The 24,602-nt window shown below is 46.9% G+C and overlaps 1 protein-coding gene across 1 annotated transcript in view; it reads left to right on the top strand.

The window, feature by feature from the left end:
• Sh3pxd2b (SH3 and PX domains 2B) overlaps nt 1-24,602 on the top strand; it is an 83,279-nt gene that overhangs the window by 32,627 nt on the left and 26,050 nt on the right. Inside the window, exons 3-6 of the mRNA XM_027425192.1 lie at nt 3,244-3,319; nt 8,814-8,890; nt 18,652-18,743; nt 19,344-19,369. Of these exons, the coding sequence (XP_027280993.1) occupies nt 3,244-3,319; nt 8,814-8,890; nt 18,652-18,743; nt 19,344-19,369 (271 nt within the window). The remainder of the gene's footprint in view (nt 1-3,243; nt 3,320-8,813; nt 8,891-18,651; nt 18,744-19,343; nt 19,370-24,602) is intronic.

Consider the following 24,602-nt stretch of genomic DNA (forward strand, 5'->3'; position numbering starts at 1 on the left):
GTCCCTTGAAGTGACCTCCTGAAGAAAAAAATTCTCCCTGTTAATTCATTGATTCTTTTTCATTAAACTTTTGTGTTTGGGGATACTTTTAAGCTCACCATGAAACATTTCTAAAGCCCAGAGTATTCTCAGGTACTACCTACACTTGCTAGTCTCCCCCACTGTTGGCATCCATTCTGCTAGTGTTTATTGAAAGTCTGCTACGTGCTGGTATGGAGGAACTCTTCAGAAATGAACCCATCTTTCCAAGGAGGCCCACAGTGGCCTCAGCAGTCAGGGAAAGACAGTGGACAAAGTATTCCTGTCCCCATGCAGGACTGAGTTGGGACCAATGATGGATAGCCACAAATAATGCCATGGATAATAGAACCCAGGGTAGCATAGTGGCTACAGTGGTGGATCGCTTACCTAGCATGGGCAAAGCCCTTGCTCCTTCCCTAGCACTGCACATAATAATAAATAAAATCCACAAGGGTGGTGGTGGTGCACACCTTTGATCCCAGCACTCAGGAGGTAGAGGCCGGCAGATCTCTGTGAGTTCAAGGCCAGCCTGATCTACAAAATGAGTTCCAGGACTGGCTCCAAAACTACACAGAGAAACCCTGTTTCGAAAAACCAAAAATAAATAAATAAATCTACGAATAAAGCCTCTACCCCAGGCTTCTGGAAGCCTGCATACCCTAGCTGTCCTGCCAGCCCAGCCACACTGAATAAAGCTGGCTGACTCTCCCAGGGCATTGTATAAAAGAGGAAGAAGCCAGGAGCTCCAGCATGATACCTGTGCCCCCTGCCCTCTGTGTCTTCTCAGCATTGCAGAGGTGTGGTCTTGCAGTGACAAAGTACTCCTGAGCTGTAGACTAGCAGACCTTGAGTGCTAGCATTAACATTACAGGGTTCTGAGGACTGGGGGTAGGTGGGGGTGTGGAGGGATCCTGCTGAGATGCAGTGCTTGCCTGCTCCATGAGCATATTTCCTCTGGAGTTTTATTTCTCCTGGACTTCTTTCTTTCCATAAGAGAGACAGTCTGGGAAGTCAGGGTAGTGATCTCTCTGAAGTGTTCTGGCATTCTTGGCAGGCTCAGGACTTCTTTCCATCTGCTCTGGCTTCCTTGTAAAGTAGGATAGATCAGGATATGCTGCTGTAACAAGAAACCTCAGGGCTGCCTTAGTGGTAGAGGACTGGCTTAGTATGTGGGGAGGCCCTTGGTTCAAGTACCTAGTTATCACCAAAAAAAAAAAAAAAAAAAAAAAAAAAAAAAAAGGAGGCCATTGTCTACATTATTGAGCCATTCATGGTGGTGATAGTGATAGTAACATGTGCTTTTAATTCTAGCATTCAGGAAGCAGAGGCAAACAGATCTCTGTGAGTTGCATAGTTAGCTCCAAGACTGCCAGACTACATAGTGAGACTGTCTCAAAAAAGAAAGAAAAAAAAAAAAAAAAAAAAAAAAAACAAGGCAAGCCCAACAAAAAACAAATAACCCCACCAGACAGCAGAGCAACTTGCATGCTGCATGGAGGGTCAACCAGGGCATAGGCTGGACCATGGGTGGGGTGCTGAGGCCCTGCACCCACCCTACCCCCACAGGACTGCATACGGCAGGGATTGTGGGTCAGTCACAAGAGAGTGGGAAATAGAGAACAGCAAACCTCCTCCCTGAAGTAACATTGTTTGGCTGATCATTAGACGTGGCCCACTTCAGAGGGATGGGAAAGTACAGTTCAACTTGGGGTTCAGAAACACAACTGCAGGCAGCCCTGGTAACATCCCCCAGCCCAGCCTTAACTGTAACGCAGTGCTTGTGATATATTGGGAACTGAAAGAGAAGACCCTTAAAGTTACATCAGAACATACAAAAGTTAAGTGGTAGATCCTTGTGACTTTGAGTACCAAACCAGAGATTTCATATTAGTTTCTTTCTTTTTCTAAAATTAACTTTTTTACAAGGTCTTAGTATATAATCCTGGCTGGCCTGGAACTCACTATATAGACCAGACTGGCCTTGGCTCTGGGATTAAAGATGTGTGCCACCACACCCAGCTTCACTTTTGTTTCTTAAGCTATCGGAGTGTGGTGGTTTGAAAGAAAATGGCCCCCAGGGGAAGTGGCACTATTAGGAGGTATGGCCTTGTTGAAATATGTGTGGCATTGTTGGAGGAAGTTTGTCACTGTAGGGGCAGGCTTTGAGGTCTTTCTTGCTCAAGCTTTGCTCAGTGTGACACTCAGTCCACTTCCTGTTGCCTTCTGGTCAAGATGTAGCCAGCACCATGTCTGCCTGCACACTACCATGCTCCCTGCCATGATGATAATGGACTGAGCCTCTGAACTGTAAGCTTCCACCTCAGCTAAATATTTCCCTTTCTAGGAGTTTCTGTAGTTGTGGTGTCTCTTCACAACACTAGAAACCCTAAGACACAAAGATACAGGTTTTCATGGTCTGCCCCCAACTCCACTCTCTACCTCTACCTCTTTCATGGTATCTCATACACTCCTTCACAGTAACCAGATTATTTTCCAGGCTCTTTTAGAGACTGCTTGTCTTTATGGCTGGCTCGTGCATACAAAACAGCGCCAGGCACTGGGCTCTGCTAAGCAGGTTGAAGATTTTAGAGTGGATCAGAAATGAGATGGTGTCATTAGCATAGGCTTAATCAGGTAGAGGGAATTTTAACACACCTGTCACTTCTCAGAATGCAGAATAACCTGCTGTCTGTGACACAGAAGTCATCAGGCTGTTGTTCACATTTCAAGTCCCATGACTTAAACTCTCCAGGAGAACCAAGAATGGTGGCCTGCAGAGGTGGCTTGGGAGTTAAGGTCACAGACTGACCTTGCTTGCAGAGAACCCAAGTTTGGTTTCTAACACCTTCACCGAATGACTCATAAGAGTCATTTAAGAGCTCCAGAGGCTCTGACATTTCTGGTCTCTGAGGGCACCTGCATGCATGTGGCACAGATGCATGTATATGCACACATAATTTAAAATAAATCTTTAAAAGAAAACAACTAAGAATGGTCTCTTGTAACTTTGAGCTTTCACAGTTTGGAAGCTGTGGATATAAACAGTCGCTTTCACATGGGCCTCAGATCTAGCCCCCAACTCCACTGCCTCAGGTTTCTGGAAAGCCAGACAAAGCTAACTTCTAATACACCAAATTACAAATTTCACATATCCCTTTAAGATGTCAGACCATGTAATTTCACATCGTGAAAGGTCTCTACTTTTCTTTCCTCCCTGTCTAGATGCAGATGTTGGACAAGTTCCCCATGGAAGGAGGACAGAAGGATCCCAAGCAGAGGATCATTCCGTTTCTACCAGGTGGGTGGGAGGCGCACTCTTGGACAGGGCAAACCTGGCCACTGAAGAACAGCTTCCAACCCCCAAAAGAGCACACAAGCTCATCCCCTCTCACAGAGGAGTGGGAAGGGAGGCCCTGGGGGCATTGTTTCTCTCCTGGTTTGCTTTTCTGTTGCTGTGATAAACACCACAATGAAAAAGCAACTTTCCGAAGAAAGGGTTTATTTCATCAATTACACTTCTCCAGGAAGATGAAACAGGAACCGAAGCTGAAACCATGGAGGAAGCTGCTTGCTAGCTCATCGTGGCTTGCTCAGCTTGCTTTCTAATACAGCCCATGACCACCCGCCCAGAGGTGGCACTGCCCACAGTGGGCTGAGCCCTTCCACACCAGTTAGCAATTCAGAACATGCCACTCACCCACATTCACTCCCATAGGCCAATCATATGGCGGCAATTCCTCAATTGAATTCCCTCTTCTGGGTAACTTCAGTTTGTATTTAGTTGAGATGGGCCTAACCAGGTCAGACTAACCAGCACAGCTCACTGACAAGAGTCTCAGCCAAGGGCAGAATGAGTAGCTAAGAATGGGCATATGCCTCTGACAAGCTGTGTGACCCGGGTGGGATTCTGCCATGGATGCTCAGCTTCTCCCAGCCCTCAAGTGGGAGCTGGAACACAGAGGGTTTGCACAGTCAGAAGCTGGTTTGTATAACCACTGTGTACATTTTCTGTCCCTACATCACAAGTTACCAGCAGTTTAACAGCACAACACAACAGCCATTATTGCCTCAAAGTTCTGTGGGTCAGAAGCCTTGTCAAGCTCAGCTGGGTTCCCTATTCAAGGCCAAAGTCTAGGTGTTAGCCAGGCTAAGCTTCCTACCTGGAGATCCCAGAGAAGAACTCCTGTCCAGTCTCACTCATATTGTGGTAGAATTCATTCCTTGCAGTCTTCTTGATGGCTGTCAGCTGGGGCCTTCCAGCATCTAGAAGCTGCCTGCATTCCTCATCACAGGGAGCCAGTGATGGGACATAGAAAACTTCTGGCGCTTTAGATCCTTCTGACCTCTGTGTCAGAGAAAGCTGTCTGCCTGGCAGGTTTCATATGGTTTCCAGGCTGATCCAGGATAATATGAGGCACGGAGTTTCCCATCATATCCACAGACTTTAGGGATTAGGGCAGGACATGTTGGGGTTATAGTAAAAAAAATCTACCAAGCACCTTGAGTGCCAGCTGTTATACCAGCTGCTGCAAAGGATGCAGTGCTCATACTTGTGTGTACCCCCGGCACCCCCATGTCCCTACCAAAGAGTAATGTCAAGGCTTTGATGAAAAAAAGGGATTCCTCCGAAACAGAACCTACTCCAAACTTCAACAGCTGCTACTTACAGCTGTTATTGGACATCAGTGTTGGGCTGAGTGTTTTATGCCAGTCACCCCAGTACATTCCCTAAGGTAGTTGGTATCACACCCCTGTTACAAAGGAGGAGCTAGGGCCAATCATGTGCATAGTTGGCAGACCTGGGATGCCAACAAAGCGGTGGTGGCTGGCTCCAAGCTTCATGCTGGAGTGACTTCCAACTTTGGCACTCTGGGCACACACACAGCCCTAACCTTGGTGAATGATTCAAGCATGTTTGCTTTCCTCTCTTGCACATTGGAGATGAGAATGGTACTATAAGGATGGTGTCCATAAGGATTGTGTAAATGTCTGATGGGTCACTGAGGGCCACTGCTCACTTGCTGTTGTTATACAAGGATGATGAGTATACCAACAGTCCATGGTTTGGAGAGCTCACCATCTTCTGCCTTTCTTGGGTCCCTGTCACACAGTCAGTAGGTTCTCAGACACTATCAGTCTGGCTGGATTGAATATTGGGCTAACTGTGTTTGCTAGGCCCCCTTTGCTGGGAGAATTCTTTGACAAAAAAAAAAAAAAAGAGGGGAAAGAAAGGACAGAAACCTAACATTTTTAATCCCTCCCCTGGGATAGCATCAACCACACTGGAATTTTTCCCCCACTGGAGAGAATCCCATGTGCCAGCTGCAATAGCCAAAACTCAGACTCAGGACTGTAAAACACATGCTTTGGAGTCAACCCTCTTCAGCCCCGTGACTTTAATCACTACCCTCAACACCCTCCCCCCACCTCTATTTCCACATCTGTTAAATAAGCCAGTGAATCTGCTTCACAAAGTTTAATTCCTGGCACAAAATAGACTCTCAGCAAAGGCAGCAAGAGGACAGTTGGGGGCCTACCTTTGGGGGTTCTTGGTTTTGTATGTTGGAGTCATTCTGGAATGACCAAGAATGTTCAGGTTCAGCCAGGCTCTAAAAGCCAGACTTCCCTCAAGAAAAAGGGGAGCACAAAGTCGTAGCTTTCTTCCGGATGAAAGGCAAAAGTCAGCTCTGGGAAACTTCCCAAGGCAGAGAAGTTGAGCCGGACCCTCTCCCCAGCCCTTAAAAGCCTTTGTGGTTACGTAATTCTTTTCCAGCAAGAATTCATGCAAATGCTGCTCTCAGGGCCTAGCCCCTTTGTCCTTGTGCCCACTTCCAGTTTGAGATTCCCCAGGGGTCCCGGGACCTCTGGTCCATTCATTCTGAACCCACCTCTCAGATATTCCCCAGGCCAATGCCATGGGCAGGAAGTAGGTCTCCTCTCCTGAGGTCAGTTCTCTACCCAGACTGCTGTTGTCAGCAAGACAAAGGCCCAATTTCATGTTAGCACAAAGGCGGGGGAAGGGACCAGCCTGTGTGGACTTTCCATCCCAGCAGGAGTGAGGAGGCCAACTTGGCAGAGGGTGCGACTTGAAAACTAAGAATTGCAGTTTGGCCTTCTTCCACTGTGGAAAACAAAAGCCGCCCATTCCCACCAAAGCTGGTCTTGCTTCTAAACACCCTTTCCACTCCAGTGTGGGGGCAGCCCCACCTTCCTTCTTGACCCTCCCATCGCACCCAGACCCTTACCTATGCTGACTGTCCTCACACTTCACCAGAGAGGCATCGCCAACAAGTAGGAACTGCCGAGAGCTTTGGTCAGGCTGCTTGGCACTTGGCCTGAGTGTAACCTTGCTCTGATGTGGCTAGTTGGCCCCAGAAAGCTGAGGGTAGGAGAAAGGATTAATGTGTTCTTAACTAGAGTGTCATGAATGCCCACACTGCTTTGAGGGACACACAGTAATTTCTCCTTTGTAAGGTCTACCAAGGGCCAGGCTCTAGGTGTGTTGTGGAGGTGATCTCTAAGACAAAGCTCTGTTCTCCTAGTTCACAGACTCCAGAGGCCATTGGCTCTGCAGGCTCATAGTGTAGGAGAGTTTGGCCATAACCATCTAGTGAGCCCTTGTGTCAACCCCAGGAAACTCTGGAAGCACTGAGTTCTCTGCCTGAGGAGTTCCCACCCTCTCAGCTCTCCCCCCACCCCCACACACACATACACACCCTAGGGTAAAGTCTCAACATCAGGCTCTGGCTTCCTTTACTTTCCATTGCTTTGATAAAACAACATGGCCAAATACAAGCTGGGGAGTAAAGGGTTTATTTGGCTAATATGTCCATGTCACAGTCATCATTGAGGGAAGTCAAGGCGGGAACTGAGGCAGAAACATGGAGAAATGCTGCTCTCTGGCTGCTGGCTCATTCAGCCACCTGTGCAGGGGTGACACCACCCACAGTTGACTGGAGCCTCCCAGATGAATCGTTAATCAAGACAATACCCCTTAGGTTTGCCTGCAGGTCAATCTTTTTTTGTTATTGTTGTTTTTTTGTTTGTCTTTTGAGACAAGGTTTCTCTGTCTAGCTCTGGATGTCCTGGGATTCGATCTATAGACCAGGCTGGCCTTGAACTCACAGAGATGCCTACAGGCCAATCTTATGGAGACATTTTCTTACCTGTGCTTCCCTCTTAGATGACTCTATAGTTGGGTGGTAGCTTTGAGACAAGTCTGTTCCTTGTGCTGTAGGTTGGTAGTAGTGCCATGCTAGGTGTTAATACTTTGAGCCCAGTTACTACCTTTACAGTAAGAACCCTGAATAGTGCTCTCCTCCCCTGATGCGCAGAAGGGAACTGCCACCAAATGAGACCACATTAGTTTTGGTTGCAGGTGGGGGTTCCTCTCCCACTTTGAGAAACAGATGAACTACCAAAAGCATTAGCTGCCCAGGGCTACTCCACAGTATCACATTCCTTCTTAGTCATGAGGCCTCAGGCTTGTGGTACTTCAGTGGAGTCGAGATTGCAAACAGCCCTACCTGCAGGGGCCAGTGAAAATGAGAAGGAAGGCTATTTGATTGTCACTTTGACTGGGGCTGGGAAGGCCACTGGCTCAATCTGGAGTTGAATTGGAAATGATGGGTTGGGGACAGTCCTGCCCTGGGAAGAATGCCCGGAATCCCAGAAGGGTTCCTCCATGTTAGCACAACCAGCAGAGCCTGCTGCCCCTCCCTCCCCAGTTCCCATGGTGATGGCCCATTGAGGAAAGCAGGTTGTCAACACTGTCCCCCTTTTCTGTGGGAGGACTTTTTGTGGTTCTAGAAGCAATAAATATGATAGAAACTTTAGGAAAAGCTTAGAGAAGACATGACCTGTCGTCTGCCACTCAGAAGATGGGGCACTTCAAACCCTTTGGTGCATTATCTCCTAGATTTTTCTTTTCTTGCAAACATGGATAGATCAGAAAGGCACAGAATCATTAAACAAATAGCACACAAGTTTAGGAAACCCTTGGACAGGAGCAGAGATGTGAATGAGGCAAGGAAAGGGGGCTGAGCTTCCACTCTGAGCTGCCCACACAGCCTGAGGGTCTCGGGTGGCACAGGCTCAACTTGGAGGAGCCCTTCCTGCAGGGGGCTCTTCCACATGGTGTCACACATATGCAGAAGCTAGAGAGGGGACCTCATGGAAGGAACAGGTAGAGTAGTGGTTACCAGAGCCTGGACAAGGGTGGGAATGGTTACCAGTGAGAGGAGGAATAGCTGCTGACATGACAGCACAGAATGGAACCACGCCTGACAGCTATAGATTAGGTTTTTCAAAATAGCTGGTAGAGAGGTTTTGGATATTTGTAACAGGAATGAGACATGCTGGAAGTGAGGGCCATGCCAGTTGTCCTGATCACTTTAATTGCACATATCATAGTTTTACAGTGTGGCCCCTAAATATGTATAGTGACTGTGCCATCTACAGTGTTGAACCTGCTGCTGTGGAGATGGGTCTGGAGGGTAATTCCATCACAGAACATGTGCTTAGTGTGAACAAGGCTCTGAGTTCTAGCCTCATGAAACTTAAAAAGCTCTTAGCCGTTAGGCTCATTCTCCCCAGCCATTGTGCTACAGCAGCAGAGTTTCGTGGAGCTCAGCTTGGCCTTAGCTACTCAAGCTGTCTCCTGGTACAGCCTGGAAATACTGAGCACAGCCAGGAATTTTGGTACCATTCATACCCATCCCAGACAGCCACTCCAGGTGCAGAGGGCAGGTCACTACTTCCTGCCATGCTGAATGTGATCTCATCTCCTGCAGGCAAAATCCTCTTCCGCCGCAGCCACATCCGGGACGTGGCTGTCAAACGCCTGATACCAATTGATGAGTACTGTAAGGTAAGCTGAGATGCCAACACCATCTTCTTTCGTGGGTGTTCTGTTTTGTTTTCCTTTCTGAGTGCCAAATGTTCATGGGAAGGTGGGAAACAAAACAGAACAAAACATACAAATTCCCCGTGCTACTCCAGAATCAACCCAAATCCACTTTCAGCGGCTGTGTGGTGTTGCCCTGGGCATGGATGTTTCAGTCAGCATTCAGCCCCTATTATTGATGAAGCAGCTGGCCTCTTGCTCCTTGAATGAGCCAAAAGAGGGAGGCCTGCCTTTTGGTGATGTTGGACTGGACTGGTCGGGAAGGAAGCATGTTTTCACTTCCTTTGATTTCCCTGTTAGGTGAGCATGGTCAGATCACAGGATGCAGGTGCCATATGCGGTCACCAGTTGTCTCTATGGACAAAAGTAGAATGGAGAAGGCACTTCCACTCGGCTGGGGAGATGACTCAGTCAGCAAAGTGCTTGCCACGCAAACATGAAGTTCTGAATTTGGCAAAGCGAGTACTTAAAATGCTGAGAATTTTAGGTGCCTGTAATTCTGAGCTTAGGAGTGGAGACAGGCAGGTCCTAGGGACTCACTGGCCAGCCAGGCCAGCCAGCCAGCAAGTTCTGGGTTCTGTGAGAGACCCTGTTTAAAACCTGAGGAGGAAAGCAGTCAAGAAAAGCAGCCAGTACCAACCACTGTCCTTTATCTACACCCATGCACTTGTACATATAACCTGTACCACATACACATGGGCGGGGGAGTTCTGCTCACACCAGCTTCCAAAAGAAAAAAGTAAAACCCTTAAAAATGTACTTAACTGAAAGTGCAGGATTTGTACACTGAACCCCAAAGCGTTGCCAAGCAGAGTTCAGAGAGCTCTGAGTAAGGTTGACTGTGGTAGTGGTCGCTTGTATTCAGCAGTCTGGGGCAGAAGCAGAACTCTGTGAGTTCAAAGTGAGCTTGATCTACATAGTTCTAGGTAGCCAAGCTTGCATAGTGAGACCCTGTCGCTCTCTCTCTCTCTGACACACACACACACACACACACACACACACACACACACACACACACACACACAAATCTCCTAACTGAATGAAAAGGCATTCTGTACTCATAAGTTGGAAGACTAGGAATTGCAAAAGCAGCCATTCTTCAAAATTTTCTTTCAATCTGGACTTAATCCTGTAGAAATCCAGTGGGCTTCCTAGTGGTTGTCTTAGTTAGGGTTTGTATTGCTGTGAAGAGACACCATGAGCACTGCCAATCTTACAAAGGAAAACATTTAATTGAAGGGTAGCTTACAGTTTCAGAGGTTCAGTCCATTATCATAATGGTGGGGGGCATGGTGGCATGCAGGCAGACACAGTGCTGAAGAGGTAACTCAGAGTCCTACATCTTGCAGGCAACAGGAATTCGATTGAGACACTGGGTAATACCTGAGCATAGGAGACCTCAAAGCCCGCCCCTACAGTACCACAGTGGTGCTGACAAGATCAACGTATGTGGGGAGGGGGGGTGTTAATAAATGCAAAGGACCTTGAAAGACAAGTCCCACTTGCCATTTCCGAGACTCCCTACAAGGATGCAGTAGTCCAGACTCTGTAGTGCCACCCTAGGATCCATGCACAGATGAGTGGACAACATTGTGAACCAGGAGTAAATGTTCCAAAATGCCAGGCTAAGTGATACTCAGCAAGATGCCAAGACAGTTCAAAGAGAAAACAGATGCTACAGCTAACTACTGCATAGTTCATCAGGTCCACAAATCATCACAGACCTGGAGATATCAACAGCAGGACTTGGTTTTCTGGCACTTCTGAAAGCTAAATGCGATTAGCAGGGTCTCCCAAACCTTGTCCTTGGCTTGCAGTTAGCTGTGTGTGACTGTACAAGATGTATCTTTATGTATCTGCACCCTAATCCAAAAGGACACCATTTATATGGCTCAAGGCCCACCCCTAATGATCTTGTTTAATCTTCAATTACTTCTGTAAAGATCCATCGTGAGAGCTTTAATATATAGATTTAAGGGTGAAAGGTGAGCACAGTTCAGCCCACAGCATCTGTACACATGCAAAAATACAATGAACTTGAGCCTTTATCTTATACTTTGTACAAAAACCAACTCAAAAGGAGTCACAGGAGCTCCTGAATCGTGGAAACCTGAGTTTGGATCCCCAGCACCCATGTAAAGAACCAGATATGACAGCTCACATCTGTAATCCCTGTGCTGTGGAGGAGAGAAGAGAATCTTGGGCTCAGTGACCATGTAGTTTAGCTGACTTGGTGATGTCTGGGTTCAGTAAAACATCATCTCAAGAAACAAGGTGAGCAGTTGATGACTAGTTAGACCTGTCATCTCCACACACACATGTGAACACGCATATGCAAGCTTACACAGAACGGACCAAAGCCCTAAATAAAAGAGCCAAAATTATAAAACTTCCAGGAGAAAACATGGAGGAAATTTTCATGACCCTGGGTTATTAAATGTGACATCAAAAGTAATAGTCCTTAACAAATAAATTTGGTCAAGTTAGTCATCATCAAACCTATTGACAAACTTCTCTGCTTTAAAAAAACAAAAAGCTGGGCATAGAGGTGCACATCCTTAATCCCAGCACTTGGGAGGCTGAGGCAGGTAGAACTCTGTGAGTTTAAGGCTAGCCTGGTCTACAGAGTAAATTCTGGGACAGCCAGGGCTACACAGAGAAACCCTGTCTCAAAACTCAATCAATCAATCAATCAAATAACATTACTAGAAAACTGAAAAGGTATGTCACAGACAGGGTGAAAATATTTGTAAATAACTTACTGAGAATACAAGAACTTGTGCCAGGTAGTGGTAATCCCAGCACTTGGAAGGCAGAGGCAGACAGATGTCTGAGTTCGAGACCAGCCTGGTCTACAGAGTGAGTTCCAGGACCCAGGGCTATATAGACAAACCCTGTATCAGGAAGGAAGGAAGGAAGGAAGGAAGGAAGGAAGGAAGGAAGGAAGGAAGGAAGGTAGGTAGGAGGGAGGAAAGGAGGGAGAGGGAGGGAAGGAAGGAAGAAAGAAAGAGGATCCAGAATAGAAAGACGTGGGGAAGAACTCCAGCAGGGCCCTTACCCAAGAGGGGACAAGGATTCCAGTAAACATGTGAGCTGGAGCTGGGTGTGGTGGTGCATGACTTTAATCCCAGCACTCAGGAGACAGAGGCAGGAGGAGCCCTGTGATTTCAAGGCCATCCTGATCAACAAAAGAGTTCAAGGCCAGCCAGGATTACAAAGTGAAAGCCTTTTTCAAAAACAAATTAAATAAATAGATAATAAACACACGAGAAGATGTTTAGCATTGTGAACCAGTGGAGTCTTGGGATCAGGAACCATAGATTGTTACTAATCACTGGGCAGTTGTGCCAGACGTTAGCGAGGATCAGGGAAAACTGGAGCCCTCATCCTGGTAAGACGTAAGATGAGAAACCATGTTGGGAAATAATGGGGCAGTTTCTGTGAGGCTAAGACAGAAAGACCACAAAACTCTAGGCCAGTCTGGGTACATAGCAAGAACCTGTTTCAACACATCCCGTGAAACTGTCAGCCCTGGGTCTGTCCTAAGAGAAAGCTTATGTCCGCACAGAGTCTTGGATGCTAACATTCCTAGCAATATTAAGTCATAATAGCCAAATGGGAGAGGCGGACTACAACTTGATGCTATCAAGCAATTAAATGTGGGTAGATTCTATAACCTAGATGAATCACAGAAACATGATGCTGAGTGAAAGAAACCAGATGCAAAAAGTGACTGACAGAATAAAATGTGCAGGCAGGGCGAGTTCATGAGCACAGAAAATCAATGAGCTGTTTCCTGGGCCCTGGAACCGTGGGCGGGGAGATGGACTGCAAATTTGATGTTTGGGATGATGGGAAAGTTCTAAAGCTGAATTGTGGGGATGAGGATAGAGCTCTGTAATTTACTAAATACTGAACTGGTACTTGCAGTGAGTAAGTTTATGGCATGCAAATTATACTGTAATAAATCTGAAAACTTTTATACAAAAGAGGTCAGTGTCGGGACAGATGGGCCCCTCTTGGTCAGTCGACATCTAGTAAGGCCTGAAAATCACTCCTGATGGAGTTGTCTGCTCCTAGTCAGACATGATCTTGTTCCATGCCTCCAGTGACTATGCAAGGTGGATTTCCATATTCCTGTTATGTAGATGAGGAAATGGCACCTCAAAGCAACTCATAGTCATGGTGTTGAAGGGCTTGCAAGCTGAGTCCAGACTTAACACCCTGGGTACCAATTATTGTCTCTGAAGAAATGAAAATGCAAGAGGTTGAAGCATTCGGGCCTGGATTGTGACTCAGTGCCATAATGTGAATGCGGATTGAGAGTGCTCATCTAATGTTCCTGTGTTGGATATGTGACCTTAAGTGTAGCAGTGTGCAGGTGGCAGAGCCTGCAAGAACTGGGCTTCATACTGACCTTGAGCGAGTTAGTTTTCTCAAGAGCTTGCTGTTATAAAAACCAAGACTATCTGGTGCTCTTGATCCCTTCTGCATTTCTCTACCATGTTATGACACAGGCAGGGGCTCTGGCCAGCCCCACAATTGTGAGCCAAATAAACCTTTATCTCATTAAGGACCCAGCATCAGTTGCTTTTGTATTTCAACAGGAAACAGATTACCAAAGGCAGACAAACTCATCCCTCCTAACTATCGTCTTCAGAAGGGGTGGGAGGCAGGGACAAGCACTTTGCTACTACCTGCCAACTCTCGGCGGAAAGTCCCATGTTTCCCGTGCCCCCCCCCAAACCTATAAAGCCTGAAATTGCCATTCTGAAGGTAGCATCCCTTTGTCCAGGCCCTGCTGGCAAGAACTTTAGGTCCTTGGGGTCACCTTGCCCTGCTAAACAGTTCCTGCCTGTACATTTCCCAGAAGCTGCCCACACAATCCTACCCTGTTCTTTCCCTAGCACACCCACTTCTCTCCAGCTCCAGCTGCATTCATGCCTGGGCTTCCACACCTCTGGCTATCTTATTCTGAAAAGGAGATTTTAGAACTTGGAGCTGTAAGAGACACCAGCTGCCTGCAGCTGCCTGGATGCAGGATGATACCAAGATCATGAATTAACCACAAGGAAGAAACTGCTTAGGTTATATGAGCTGAGCCTTGCAACAAATCAGAAGAACAAAGCCACTATTTTGGTATTTTGATTGTCCAGATTCCCTGTGTCAGCATCAAAGGATCTGCCTGCTTTGGAGAAGATGAAACTGTCCCTTGTGTCACAAGATCTGCACTTCAAGATCCTTAAGCTATTCCTAACATTTAGACATCTGTTAGGGACATTGTGAACTGACTTAAGGCAATGGGATCCATCACACTGAGCTTAATTTTAGTAGAGAATGGAAATCTCCAACAGGTAGAAATAGGCAAGGACTCCTGGTACCCAAACCTGGCTGCTGGGTGTGTAGTAAAATACAAGAAAGTGCTCTGCCAGGCCTAGTGTAAAGTCACCATCATTCATTTAATTATCACCAGATAGAAAAACCTACTGGAAACAAATTGAGACCCCAGAAACAGACCCCTGCATGTTGGACAGGTTGGCCATGACAGAGACAACCTTTCATTGGGAAAGACTGGATTCCCAGATAACGGGTTTCCAACTGGGGATGTGGATGCAGAAGATAACAGTCTCACAGCACAGGGGAACCATTTCCATACAAGAGGCAGTGCTATAAAGATCTTAGAAAACAAAATATCTTCCCATCTCTAGGCATAGAGGGATTTTTGTCCTTTTTTATAGTAATTTATTTTTTTACATTCCAATCCCAGTTTCCCCTCCCTCCTCTCCTCCCAGTCCCCCCCCCTCCCATCTGCTCCTCAGAGAGGGTAAGGCCTCCCCTAGGAAGTCTACTAAGTCTGTCCCATCATCTCCTTGAGGCAGGACCAAGGCACCTCTCCACCCCACACCCCTGTGTCTAGGCTGGGCAAGGTATCTCTCCATATAGAATGAGCTCCATTAAGTCAGTTTGTGCCTTAGAGTTAGATCTTGGACCCACAGCCTCATATATTGTTCCAGATGCACAGTGTCACCTATATTAAGGGAGTCCAGTTCAGTCTTATGCAGTTTCCCCATTTGTCAGACCAGAGTCAGTGATCTCTCACTAGCTCGGGTCAGCTGATTCTGTGGGTTTCCCCATCATGATCTTGACTCCTTTGTTCATATTATCGCTCCTCCCTCACTTTGATTGTACTCCAGGAGCTTGGACCATTGGTTAGTTGTGGATTTCTGCATCTGCTTCCATCTGTTTCTGGAAGAGGGTTCAAGATTCTTTGGGGTTGTGGATTGTAGACTGGGTGTCATTTGCTTTATATGTCTGGTATCCACTTCTGAGTGAGTACACACTGTATTTGTCTGTCTGGGCCTGGGTTACCTCGCTCAGGATGTTTTTTGGGTTTTTTTTTTTTTCTAGTTCTGTCCATTTGCCTGCAAATTTTAGGATGTCATTGTCTTTTACGTCTGAGTAGTCCTCCATTATGTAAATGTACCATTTTTTTTTTTAAGCATGGAGGGATTTTTAAGACACAAAATGTACTGATCACAAAGAATATGTATTTATTTGGCCACAGTTCATCTAAGAACTTATGTTTATAAAAAGACACAGTGAAAACACGACTTCTGAACCTGCCACAATGACGAGCTTGTATTGTCACACGGCCTTATAAACAGCCACTCAGCTTGCTGTGGGGCTCGTTGGAATACCCGCTGTCTGTCTGGCAGCACTTGAGCTGTTTCCCACACAGATGCAGCAAGTTCTGAGAGCAGACCAGCTAAACCCAGCTATAAAACCCTCAGGAAGAGGCTAGGCCCCAGGGCACCATTGTGAAGGATGTATGTGAGACATGGCCTCACTGGCTTCTGCTCACACGGGGGCCAGAGTGTCAGAATATCTCTAGAATACATGTCACTTCTCCAATAGAGAAAAAAATCATTTCTAACAGTGGCAGTGCTGATGACTGCAGACTGTGGGGTTGATCCAAGACAGACATGGCTGACACCTAGAGGGACTCTTTTCTACAATAATTTGGGTTTTGTTTGGAGTTTGGTACCAGTCACTTGTGTTTGTTTTGTTGGTTTGTTGTTTTGGGTTTTTTGGTTTGTTTTTTTCTGAGACTCTCTCACTGTATAGCTCTGGCTGTGGTGGAAGTCACTATGTGGACCAACTTGGTCTGGAACTCGCAGAGATCTGCCTGCCGCTGCCTCCCAAGTGCTGGGATTAAAGGTGTGCACCACTAGGACCTGCTGGTACTGAGGATTGATCCCAGTGTCTCATGGATGCTAAGCCATACCTCTATCCCCAGGATATCCGAGTATAGCCCTGTCTAGCTCATTTCCTTTTGCCATTACTGAGTATCTGAAACTAAATATCTAATAAGGAAGAAAGATTTCTTTTGGCTCATAGTTCTGGAAGCTGGGAAGTTGTTGAGTGTGGTGCCAGCAAGGGCTTCGTAAGCATTCCCAACTCATGGCAGAAAACAAATGAGAAAAATGTGGCAGAAAGGCTCAATTTATAGCAGTGCATTGTCCTTCCAGAGCAAAGCCTCACTCACTAGAGAAAGCATTAGTTTATTCTTGAGAGTACTACTGAGGAGCCTGTTGCTGACACAGACTGGATAGATGTAAGGTGTCTATACGCCACACAGCAGGGCATGGCACAGTTCAACTGGCATCCCACCCCAACTCCCTGATGTGGTTCAGCTGCAAAAGTTACAGGACTTCAGAGTAAAGACCCACAGTGAGCCCAGGGCAGCAGGTATCCTAGGCGGAAGGATGACCACTCACCACCCAGAATTAGCAAAAGGAAATACATCAAAGTGGGAGGTGGAGCAGGAGAGGGTGGCCCTTCCACCTGGCAAAGGTCAGTCCCAGTGCCAGATGCAGAGTAGGAGATGCTTCTTGACAAATTAAAATGATCAACAAGGAGCTGGAGAGATGGTTCAGTGGTTAAGAGCACTGGCTGCCTCTTCCAGAGGACCTGGGTTCAATTCCCAGCACCCACATGGCAGCTCACAACTGTCTGTAACTCCAGTTTCAGGGGACCTGACACCCATGGCAAAACACCAAAGCACATTAAAGATACATAGATAGATAGATAGATAGATAGATAGATAGATAGATAGATACATACATACATACATACATACATACATACATACATACATACTAAACCTCACTCAGGACTGAGGTCAAACTCAGCAACAGAACACTTACCTAGTGTGAACCCTGGGTCCCAACCACAACACTATTACCCTCTAAAAAAGTGGAGCCAGAAGACCACCTGTTCATGGATGGATGTGAGGAATGCAATGCACGTGGACAATGGAATGTTATTCAGCCCAAAGAAAGAAATGCTGGCATGTGCTTCAACAAGGGTGACCCTTGAATGGGTGAGCATGCTCTAAGATACTAGCTGGACATGAGGGGCCAGATGCTGTCTGGTCCCAACTAGGAGACACCTAAAGGAAAAATTCAAAAGGACAGAAAGTAGATGATAACAAACATCCATAACCCACCAAGCCACCAAAAGCCACCCACCCACCCACCTACCCCACCTCTTGGGAATGTGGGTGTCATGTTCTCTAGACTGCTTCTTGATATCTGGGGGTGATAGCATCTTTAGAAGACCTGAGAAAATTGAGATAATGGTAAAGTTCTTGGAAAACTAGCCATAACATTTGTTGTCCAGTCTCTGTGCAATGAGAAAGCACAAGGCCTAGATTCATCTCCCCCTTTTCTCCCTCTGTCTGGAAGTCCTGCCTAACCTTTTCCTGCCTAGCTATTGGCCATTCAGTGCTCTATTAAACCAATCAAAGACGCCTTGGCAAAAACACATCTTCATAGTGTACAAAAAGATTATTTCATACCCCCCCACACACACACACACACTGTGACTATAGTAACAGGGACCTGAACCAGCTCTACCATGAGCATTCTGCACCTCCATCTTCCTGTCCAGGACCTGCTCTAGGAGAGAAGGGGACCTTAACCAAATGTTTGTAGAACTGTGGTGTTCTTTCAGTATGGTGCCTCCTCTGTGATTAGCATTGGGTGAAGAAGATACCTGTTAAATCCTTGAATGACTACTTGTTTGTAGATCAGCAGACAGACCAAATGCCTATGGCCTCCCTTGTACCTACCTTACTTCATGCAACCTACCAGTAGATGTAGCCAGGCTCTTCTGTAACCCACCTGAGCCACTCTGTCAGATGTCTGGGAACCTGTATCCGAATCGTCGAGATTTATAGCTTCAACTTGGGAAATTCAGACATGTGTTGGATACATTCCAGATATTCTCCAGTGGTGTGGTAGAGATGGCAGACAGCAGAAGATGGTAGGTAAAGATGAAATGAATGGAGTCCACACTGTTAGTAAAAGCATCACTTTCCAAAATAGTACGTACAGTAAGGGCTGGATTGTGTAAATATGTACGTGTAAATATGAACATGTAATGTTTGCACATATGCCAGCAGACTGTTATCTCCATACATCTGGGCGAGTGCGTGTGCATATGTGTGTGTTCTCCAAGACAAAGACATCCGCATCACTAGGAAGCTTGCTACAATGCCCGGGCTCAGGCCTCACCATAGGCCTGCTAAATCAAAAGCTCTGATGGGCCCCAGTCTATGCTTTAGGAAGGATTATCCCTTGTGATCCTAGTGCCTGCCTGAGTTTAAGAACTGCTGGGGACAGCATTCTCCTTCCTCGGGTTCACCCATGGCTCTGCTCTAGGCCCTGATCCAGCTGCCTCCCTACATCTCTCAGTGTGATGAGGTGCTGCAGTTTTTTGAAACAAGACCTGAAGACCTGAATCCTCCCAAAGAGTAAGTTGGTCTCTGGACTTACCCAGGTGACACCTCCCTCCCTCTTTCCCTCCTGCTGTCTTTTCAGACCCACGGGCACCCATAGTCAGCAAAGTATAAACTAAGCCAGAGTACATTGCCTTGGCCCCTGCAGGGCCTCACTGCATACAGCCTGCATAGTCACTGTGCGTGGGGTAAGGATGGTACCATTTAAGAGGCAATGGAACCTGGTTAAGCATCCCTAATCCACAGTTCTTCTACACCACGACCACCAAGCTTAACAAAGAGTGTGATGGCTAGGTAGACTGAGACTCTTTCCTAGGTTCTCCACTCCCCAGATGCATAGAAAACTTGGTCCCAGGATCTAAAACACTTATCAGATAAAGGCAGAATCAAAGAAGGAGTCTTTCTTAGAAGAAGTCTGGGTTCCTGTGGTAGGCTTGAATTCATCCACTCACTGAGGATGCTGTGGGGTGGAGACTGCCAGCATCCTAATGGGACCAGATCAGTACCTAACACTGAGGATGCTGTGGGGTGGAGACTGTCAGCATCCTAATAGGATCAGCTCAGTACAAACAAAGACTGACTGGCTCTCTCTCATCCTTCTTCTCTCTTACACAGGGAGCATATTGGGAAGAAGAAGTCGGGTAAGCATATATTACATTCTCTTCTTTTCATTCCTGCCATGTGCCCTTGTTGGGTGCCATGCTGGGGACACAGCAATACAGATGGATGGATGGATGAATGGATGGATGGATGGATGGATGGATGGACGGACGGATACATGGACAGATGGGTGGTAATAGGGTATGTAGTTAGATGTATGGTGGATAGACAGAGAGATGATGGATGGATGGATGGTTCGTATATGGATGGATGATGGATGGATGGATGGATGGATGGATGGATGGATGGATGAGCTGATGATTGATGATTACTTGAGGCTGTTTTATCCCTTGACAAAACTACTATGGAGAGGATGAGATGAGAGTGCCCTTGTGGCATGGGAAGACAGACGTCTTCCTAACCATGATGCAGAGTGCCTCTGTACAAAGCAATGTGGATACTCAGCGCTTTCCCCAGGGCTGGAAAGGTGAGAGGATGAGGGAGGGGTGAGATGATAGAGTCCCCAAATCACAGGGACTGAGGGTGAGATTTCCAAAGAGAGAAGGGAATTCCAGGCTGAGAGGACACCAAGCATTGAGGCAGGGAGGTGAAGTCTGCAGCAGATCTGGGCCTGGTCCTTTGACAGCCTCAGTTCTGGCTGGACTCTAAAAGCTTCCTTTAGACCACTGTCCTAGACAGAGCTTTGTACCTGTCACTCAAGCCTTGCTGGGCTCCCTTCTCACACAGTAGGCTTTCTTTAAACAGCCTTGTTATTCATAGGATGATGGCATTCTTCTAGCAGAGGTCATGAGAAAGAGAAGGGGGCCTGGGGGTGATGGTTCCCACAGGACATGCATTCTAAAGACAAGATCGCAAGCCCCACTCTTCTTACTGCCCATGCTCCTCCTGCTGGCAGCCTCAGCCAGTGTGGGTTTCAGAGTTTCCAGGACCCTGCCCTCCTTGAACTCCAGGAAGTTTGAGGGACTCCATGAGGAGGCGCAGGCAGAGATTCCATAAGTGAAAATTGATGATATTACCTCAGTTTACCCATGCATGACATCTAGTCCTGGAGTGTGGCTCAGTGGTAGAACAGTTGCCTAACATGCACAAGGTCATGGGTTCCATTCAAGTACACACACATGCGTGCAGACACACACACACACACACACACACACACACACACACACACACACACACACACGATAATGTGTTTTATTGGTTTATCGAGGCTTTATAGTAGTATGTGTAAAACACTTTTAATAGTATCTAACTGATGCTCTTTGATTATCACTCAAGCCTGTAGATGTCTCTGGGAGCAGGTCCACACTTCCAGGCTGTGTTCTCCTTTTCCTGTTGAGAGCAGAGCCTGGGTCAGCTTTACAGGCCTGTAGGCTAATCATGACAGAAAGTGAGAACAGAAGCCATACCTTATATACTTCTTTACTTGAGGCACAGCTTCTGGAATCAGCCCTGGCCCCTTTTGCTCACTGACTGCATCCAGCTCTCCTTTGGGGTTTAATGGGCACTGGCCACAGCTATGGCATTTTGCTAAAGCTGCAAACAGCCCTCAGCCTGGAATAATGACACATTTCTTTTCTTAACAAAGATCAGAGAGCAGCTGCCACTCTGGGCTGGTCTCAGAATTTCTGGCTTTGAGTATGCTGAGACTCACCGAGAAGGAGCAGGGAGAGAGGGAGGAGTCAGCTCTAGTTAGTGAAAATAAGAGTGTCCGGTTGGAACAGGCTTGATGAGGGGACCTGTCTGGAAAAGAGAGCCGAGGTTCTAATTTGTGGTGACTGTGGTTGACATCACTCACCTGCAATGATGGGGCTCAGGTTTATTTATAAACCTGGCTGGAACATGGCACCTTCTTCATTCAGACTCCAAACCCTCAAAGGGCTCCTTATTTATCTGACCAGTGGACACTGCCTTGATTTTAGAACCAGCCTTCTAGATTGAATTTTAAAGAGATTCAGACTAAAAACAGAAAACACCTGCATTTTCTATGACAAACCCTGGATGGGAAAAGGCTTGTCTGTCCCTAGCACTGCCCAGTCACAGCCACACAGCTAGCTGGCCCCTGCAGCCTTGACTCATGCGGCCTCAAATTCTGCTTATCCCATGGGGACTTGGAGGGCAGAGCCTCTCACCACAGTTGAGCAGGTCATCTGATGGCTTGCAAGAGCTTTTCTTGATTTTTGCTTATTTACAGATTCTTCCAGCAAGCCTGGCAATTTAGTGAACTTATGGAAGGAAAAAAAATCCCACTTTGACATTACTCATGACTTTAAAAATTCAAGATGTCATCAGAAAGAAAAAAACACATAACTCAAAACCTAACTCAAAAGTTTATCTGGTAGAGTAGGCACTGTGTGGCTTGAGAATACTTTTAGCATTAATGACAAAAATAACTCTTCTGCTCTCAATTCCTCCTGGATCACGTGATATAGCCTAGGACTCTTTTTATTTCATCCTTGGCAACTTCTAGAATCTATCTGCCTCAGATGTTCCTGGGAGCATTAATAGGGTTTAGTTGCAATATCACACTCTACCAGTAGGGGGTCCCTACATGGCACCTGAATGGTCTGAAGCCTGGTTTAAATCTCCAGCCTAATCATGTGATACCAGACCTCCTCCTCCTCCTCCTCCTCCTCCTCCTCCTCTCCTCCTCCTTCTCCTCCCTTCTCCTCCTCCCCTCCTCCTCCTCCTCTTCCTTCTCCTTCTCCCCCCTCCCACCCCGTAGTGTTGATAAGTGGGGTGTTCTGAGTAAAACGCAGATAACTTGCCCTGGGCAGTACTGAAAAGCAGTTCCTTGCTCTTGCCTCTGAAGCATGCCTCAGCAAGAAACTGCAGCCTGATGCCCAAAGCCCTGAGACCCATGCTCAGCAATGCTCTACTCATGCAACCAAAGGCCTGCACTCTGCCCTTGGCTCATGGCTTCTTATCTCATGATTTTCTGATTCGGTCACTCAGTATTAACTAAGCTTCTACTGTGTGTTGGGCAGTGCTAGGTCCCCAGGGAATGTCAAGGCAAACAGGTACATGAGCAAAACAAAGTAATAGAGGAGAGCTGGGTGGTGGTGGTGGCTCACACCTTTGATCCTAGCACTTGGGAGGCAGAGACTGATCTCTAAGTTCAAGGCCAGCATGATCTACATAGTGAGTTCCAGGAAAGCCAGAACTACATAGTGAGACCCTGTCTCAAAAAAGAAAATAATAATAATAATAATAATAATAATAATAATAATAATAATACAGACTTTAAAGTTCAAAAGCAAACTAGAAGAAACAAAAGTAGGTGAAGCAGTGCCAGGCCATCAGAGGGGTTACCACAAGTTGCCTCTTTGAGGAAAGGAGGGAAGCAGTGGTACCAGGGGCTGGCAGCAGGGAGCCAGTTAGGAGACTAAGTCTCGGAGGTTCCCATTACAATGAGGGGTTTCTGGCCCTCCATCAGGCTTCCTCGGTGTAGACTCTGGTTTGCTCTGTTGAACTTAAAAGAAAAGAACTCCAGAGAGCCAGCATCTTAGACTCACAGCTCCTCACACAGGGTCCTGGAGGAGCAGAACACAGCAGGTTAGTCTGACAGGAGCTTCTCTACAGGGCCATGGCCCGGTAGGGCCAGGGCAGCCTTGTCTCAGACCCCGGCCTACATAGCTGTCTGGCTTTGGTGAACTGTTGGCCTGTGAGGAGGTAGTAGTTGAGAGAGAGCTAGGAATAGTGACAGTAACCTTTAAGAAATGCAAAGAAAGGACACAGCTTGGCTGGATCCTGAGGTGGACTCAAGAACTGCCAAGGAAAGAAAGCCAGAAGATCTCAGACATTGCGTCCTTCATGATCATCCTTCATTCATTTCCACAGCTGGATGGGGAGCCCATAGCTAGCTGTGTAGTAAAGGACATTTCCCTTACTGTCCTCAGCCTGCTTTCTTACCTGTAACAGGCAGTGCCCATCCAAGGCACGATGACGATACTGGAAAGGCTTTCGATGGTCCACAGCCCACAAGAGGCATTCTTTTCCAGGCTTCCTCCCATCCAGTCTTCTTTGTCATCACCATCCTACATCCCTTCTCTCCCTTCCCCTCATGCTCTCTCTACTCAGGTACCGGTGGTTAGGGTGGTCCCTGCCCAGATGCCTTCCTTCCATCCCCACAGTAGGAAAGTGTCAGTGTTCAAAACCTGCTCACAGAGCCAAGAAGCAGACCTGCCCCCCACATGCCATGTCAGCCTCTTCCCTTTGACATCTCTGAACTGAGATGTTCCTTTTAAGTCTTCTGTGTTATGTTTTTGCATGCATACCTATCTGTCTTGGTGGGCAGCAGGGCTGCACAGCTTCAGGGTGACACACACACACTGCTCACCAGGGAAGCTGCCAGCCTGGAAGCACGCCCCACATGTTTCTCTTCTGGGACCACTGCCCAGCTCCAATGCCACTATTACCTCTTACCTAACAACTTCGTACCCTCAGTCTGGAGTGCTTTCTCCCTTGCCAGCCTCTGCCTGTCTCTGCATTGACAGCCAATGTCAGAGTCACTTGTCTGGCTGTAAATTTTGCCATTCCCTTCATAGAACTGTTTTTTAAAGATTTATTTACTTTATGTATATGAGTGCTCTATATGCACTATGACTTTATGCCAGAAGAGGACATCAGATCCCACTTTAGATGGCTGTGAGCCACCATGTGGTTACTGGGGATTGAACTCAGGACCTCTGGAAGAACAGCCAGTGATCTTAACTGATGAGCCATCCTTCCAGCTCCCCCTTCATAAAACTCTTAACCCACTCCTCAGGATTTACAAATCCAAACTTACCAAGTCCTTGACCTTGGAGCAGTGCTTTCCTCGTACTCTTCTCTCAGTGCCATGCCTTCCTTCTGGCAGAACTCTGCCTCCCAGCCTCAGCCTGTTCCTGAAGGTTCCTAGGCTTCCGCATCATGGAAAACTCCACCTGCTCCAGTCCTCCCCAGCTCCCAGGAAACCTTCCTTCATGAGTCTCCGAATTCTGTTGCTCCTTTAGAAGCCTTACTGACCACTCACTTGGTACAGCCTTGTCTTTCCTGTTCATTCTCTGTCCTGCCCTGCTGGATGTTTCCAGGCTGATACTCATATGATTTGATTGTGTGTGTGTGTGTGTGTGTGTGTGTGTGTGTGTGTGTGTATACATATGTATGTGTAAATGTATACTTTCCACGTATCCACGTGTCTATCTCCCCTATTACTTCAGACCGGTAGTCATCCATTTCGTCCATTTTTGTCCCTGTGGTCCCCAACAGAATATG

The sequence above is a fragment of the Cricetulus griseus genome, chromosome 7 (genome assembly GCF_003668045.3).
Source record: "Cricetulus griseus strain 17A/GY chromosome 7, alternate assembly CriGri-PICRH-1.0, whole genome shotgun sequence".
Classification (NCBI taxonomy): domain Eukaryota; kingdom Metazoa; phylum Chordata; class Mammalia; order Rodentia; family Cricetidae; genus Cricetulus; species Cricetulus griseus.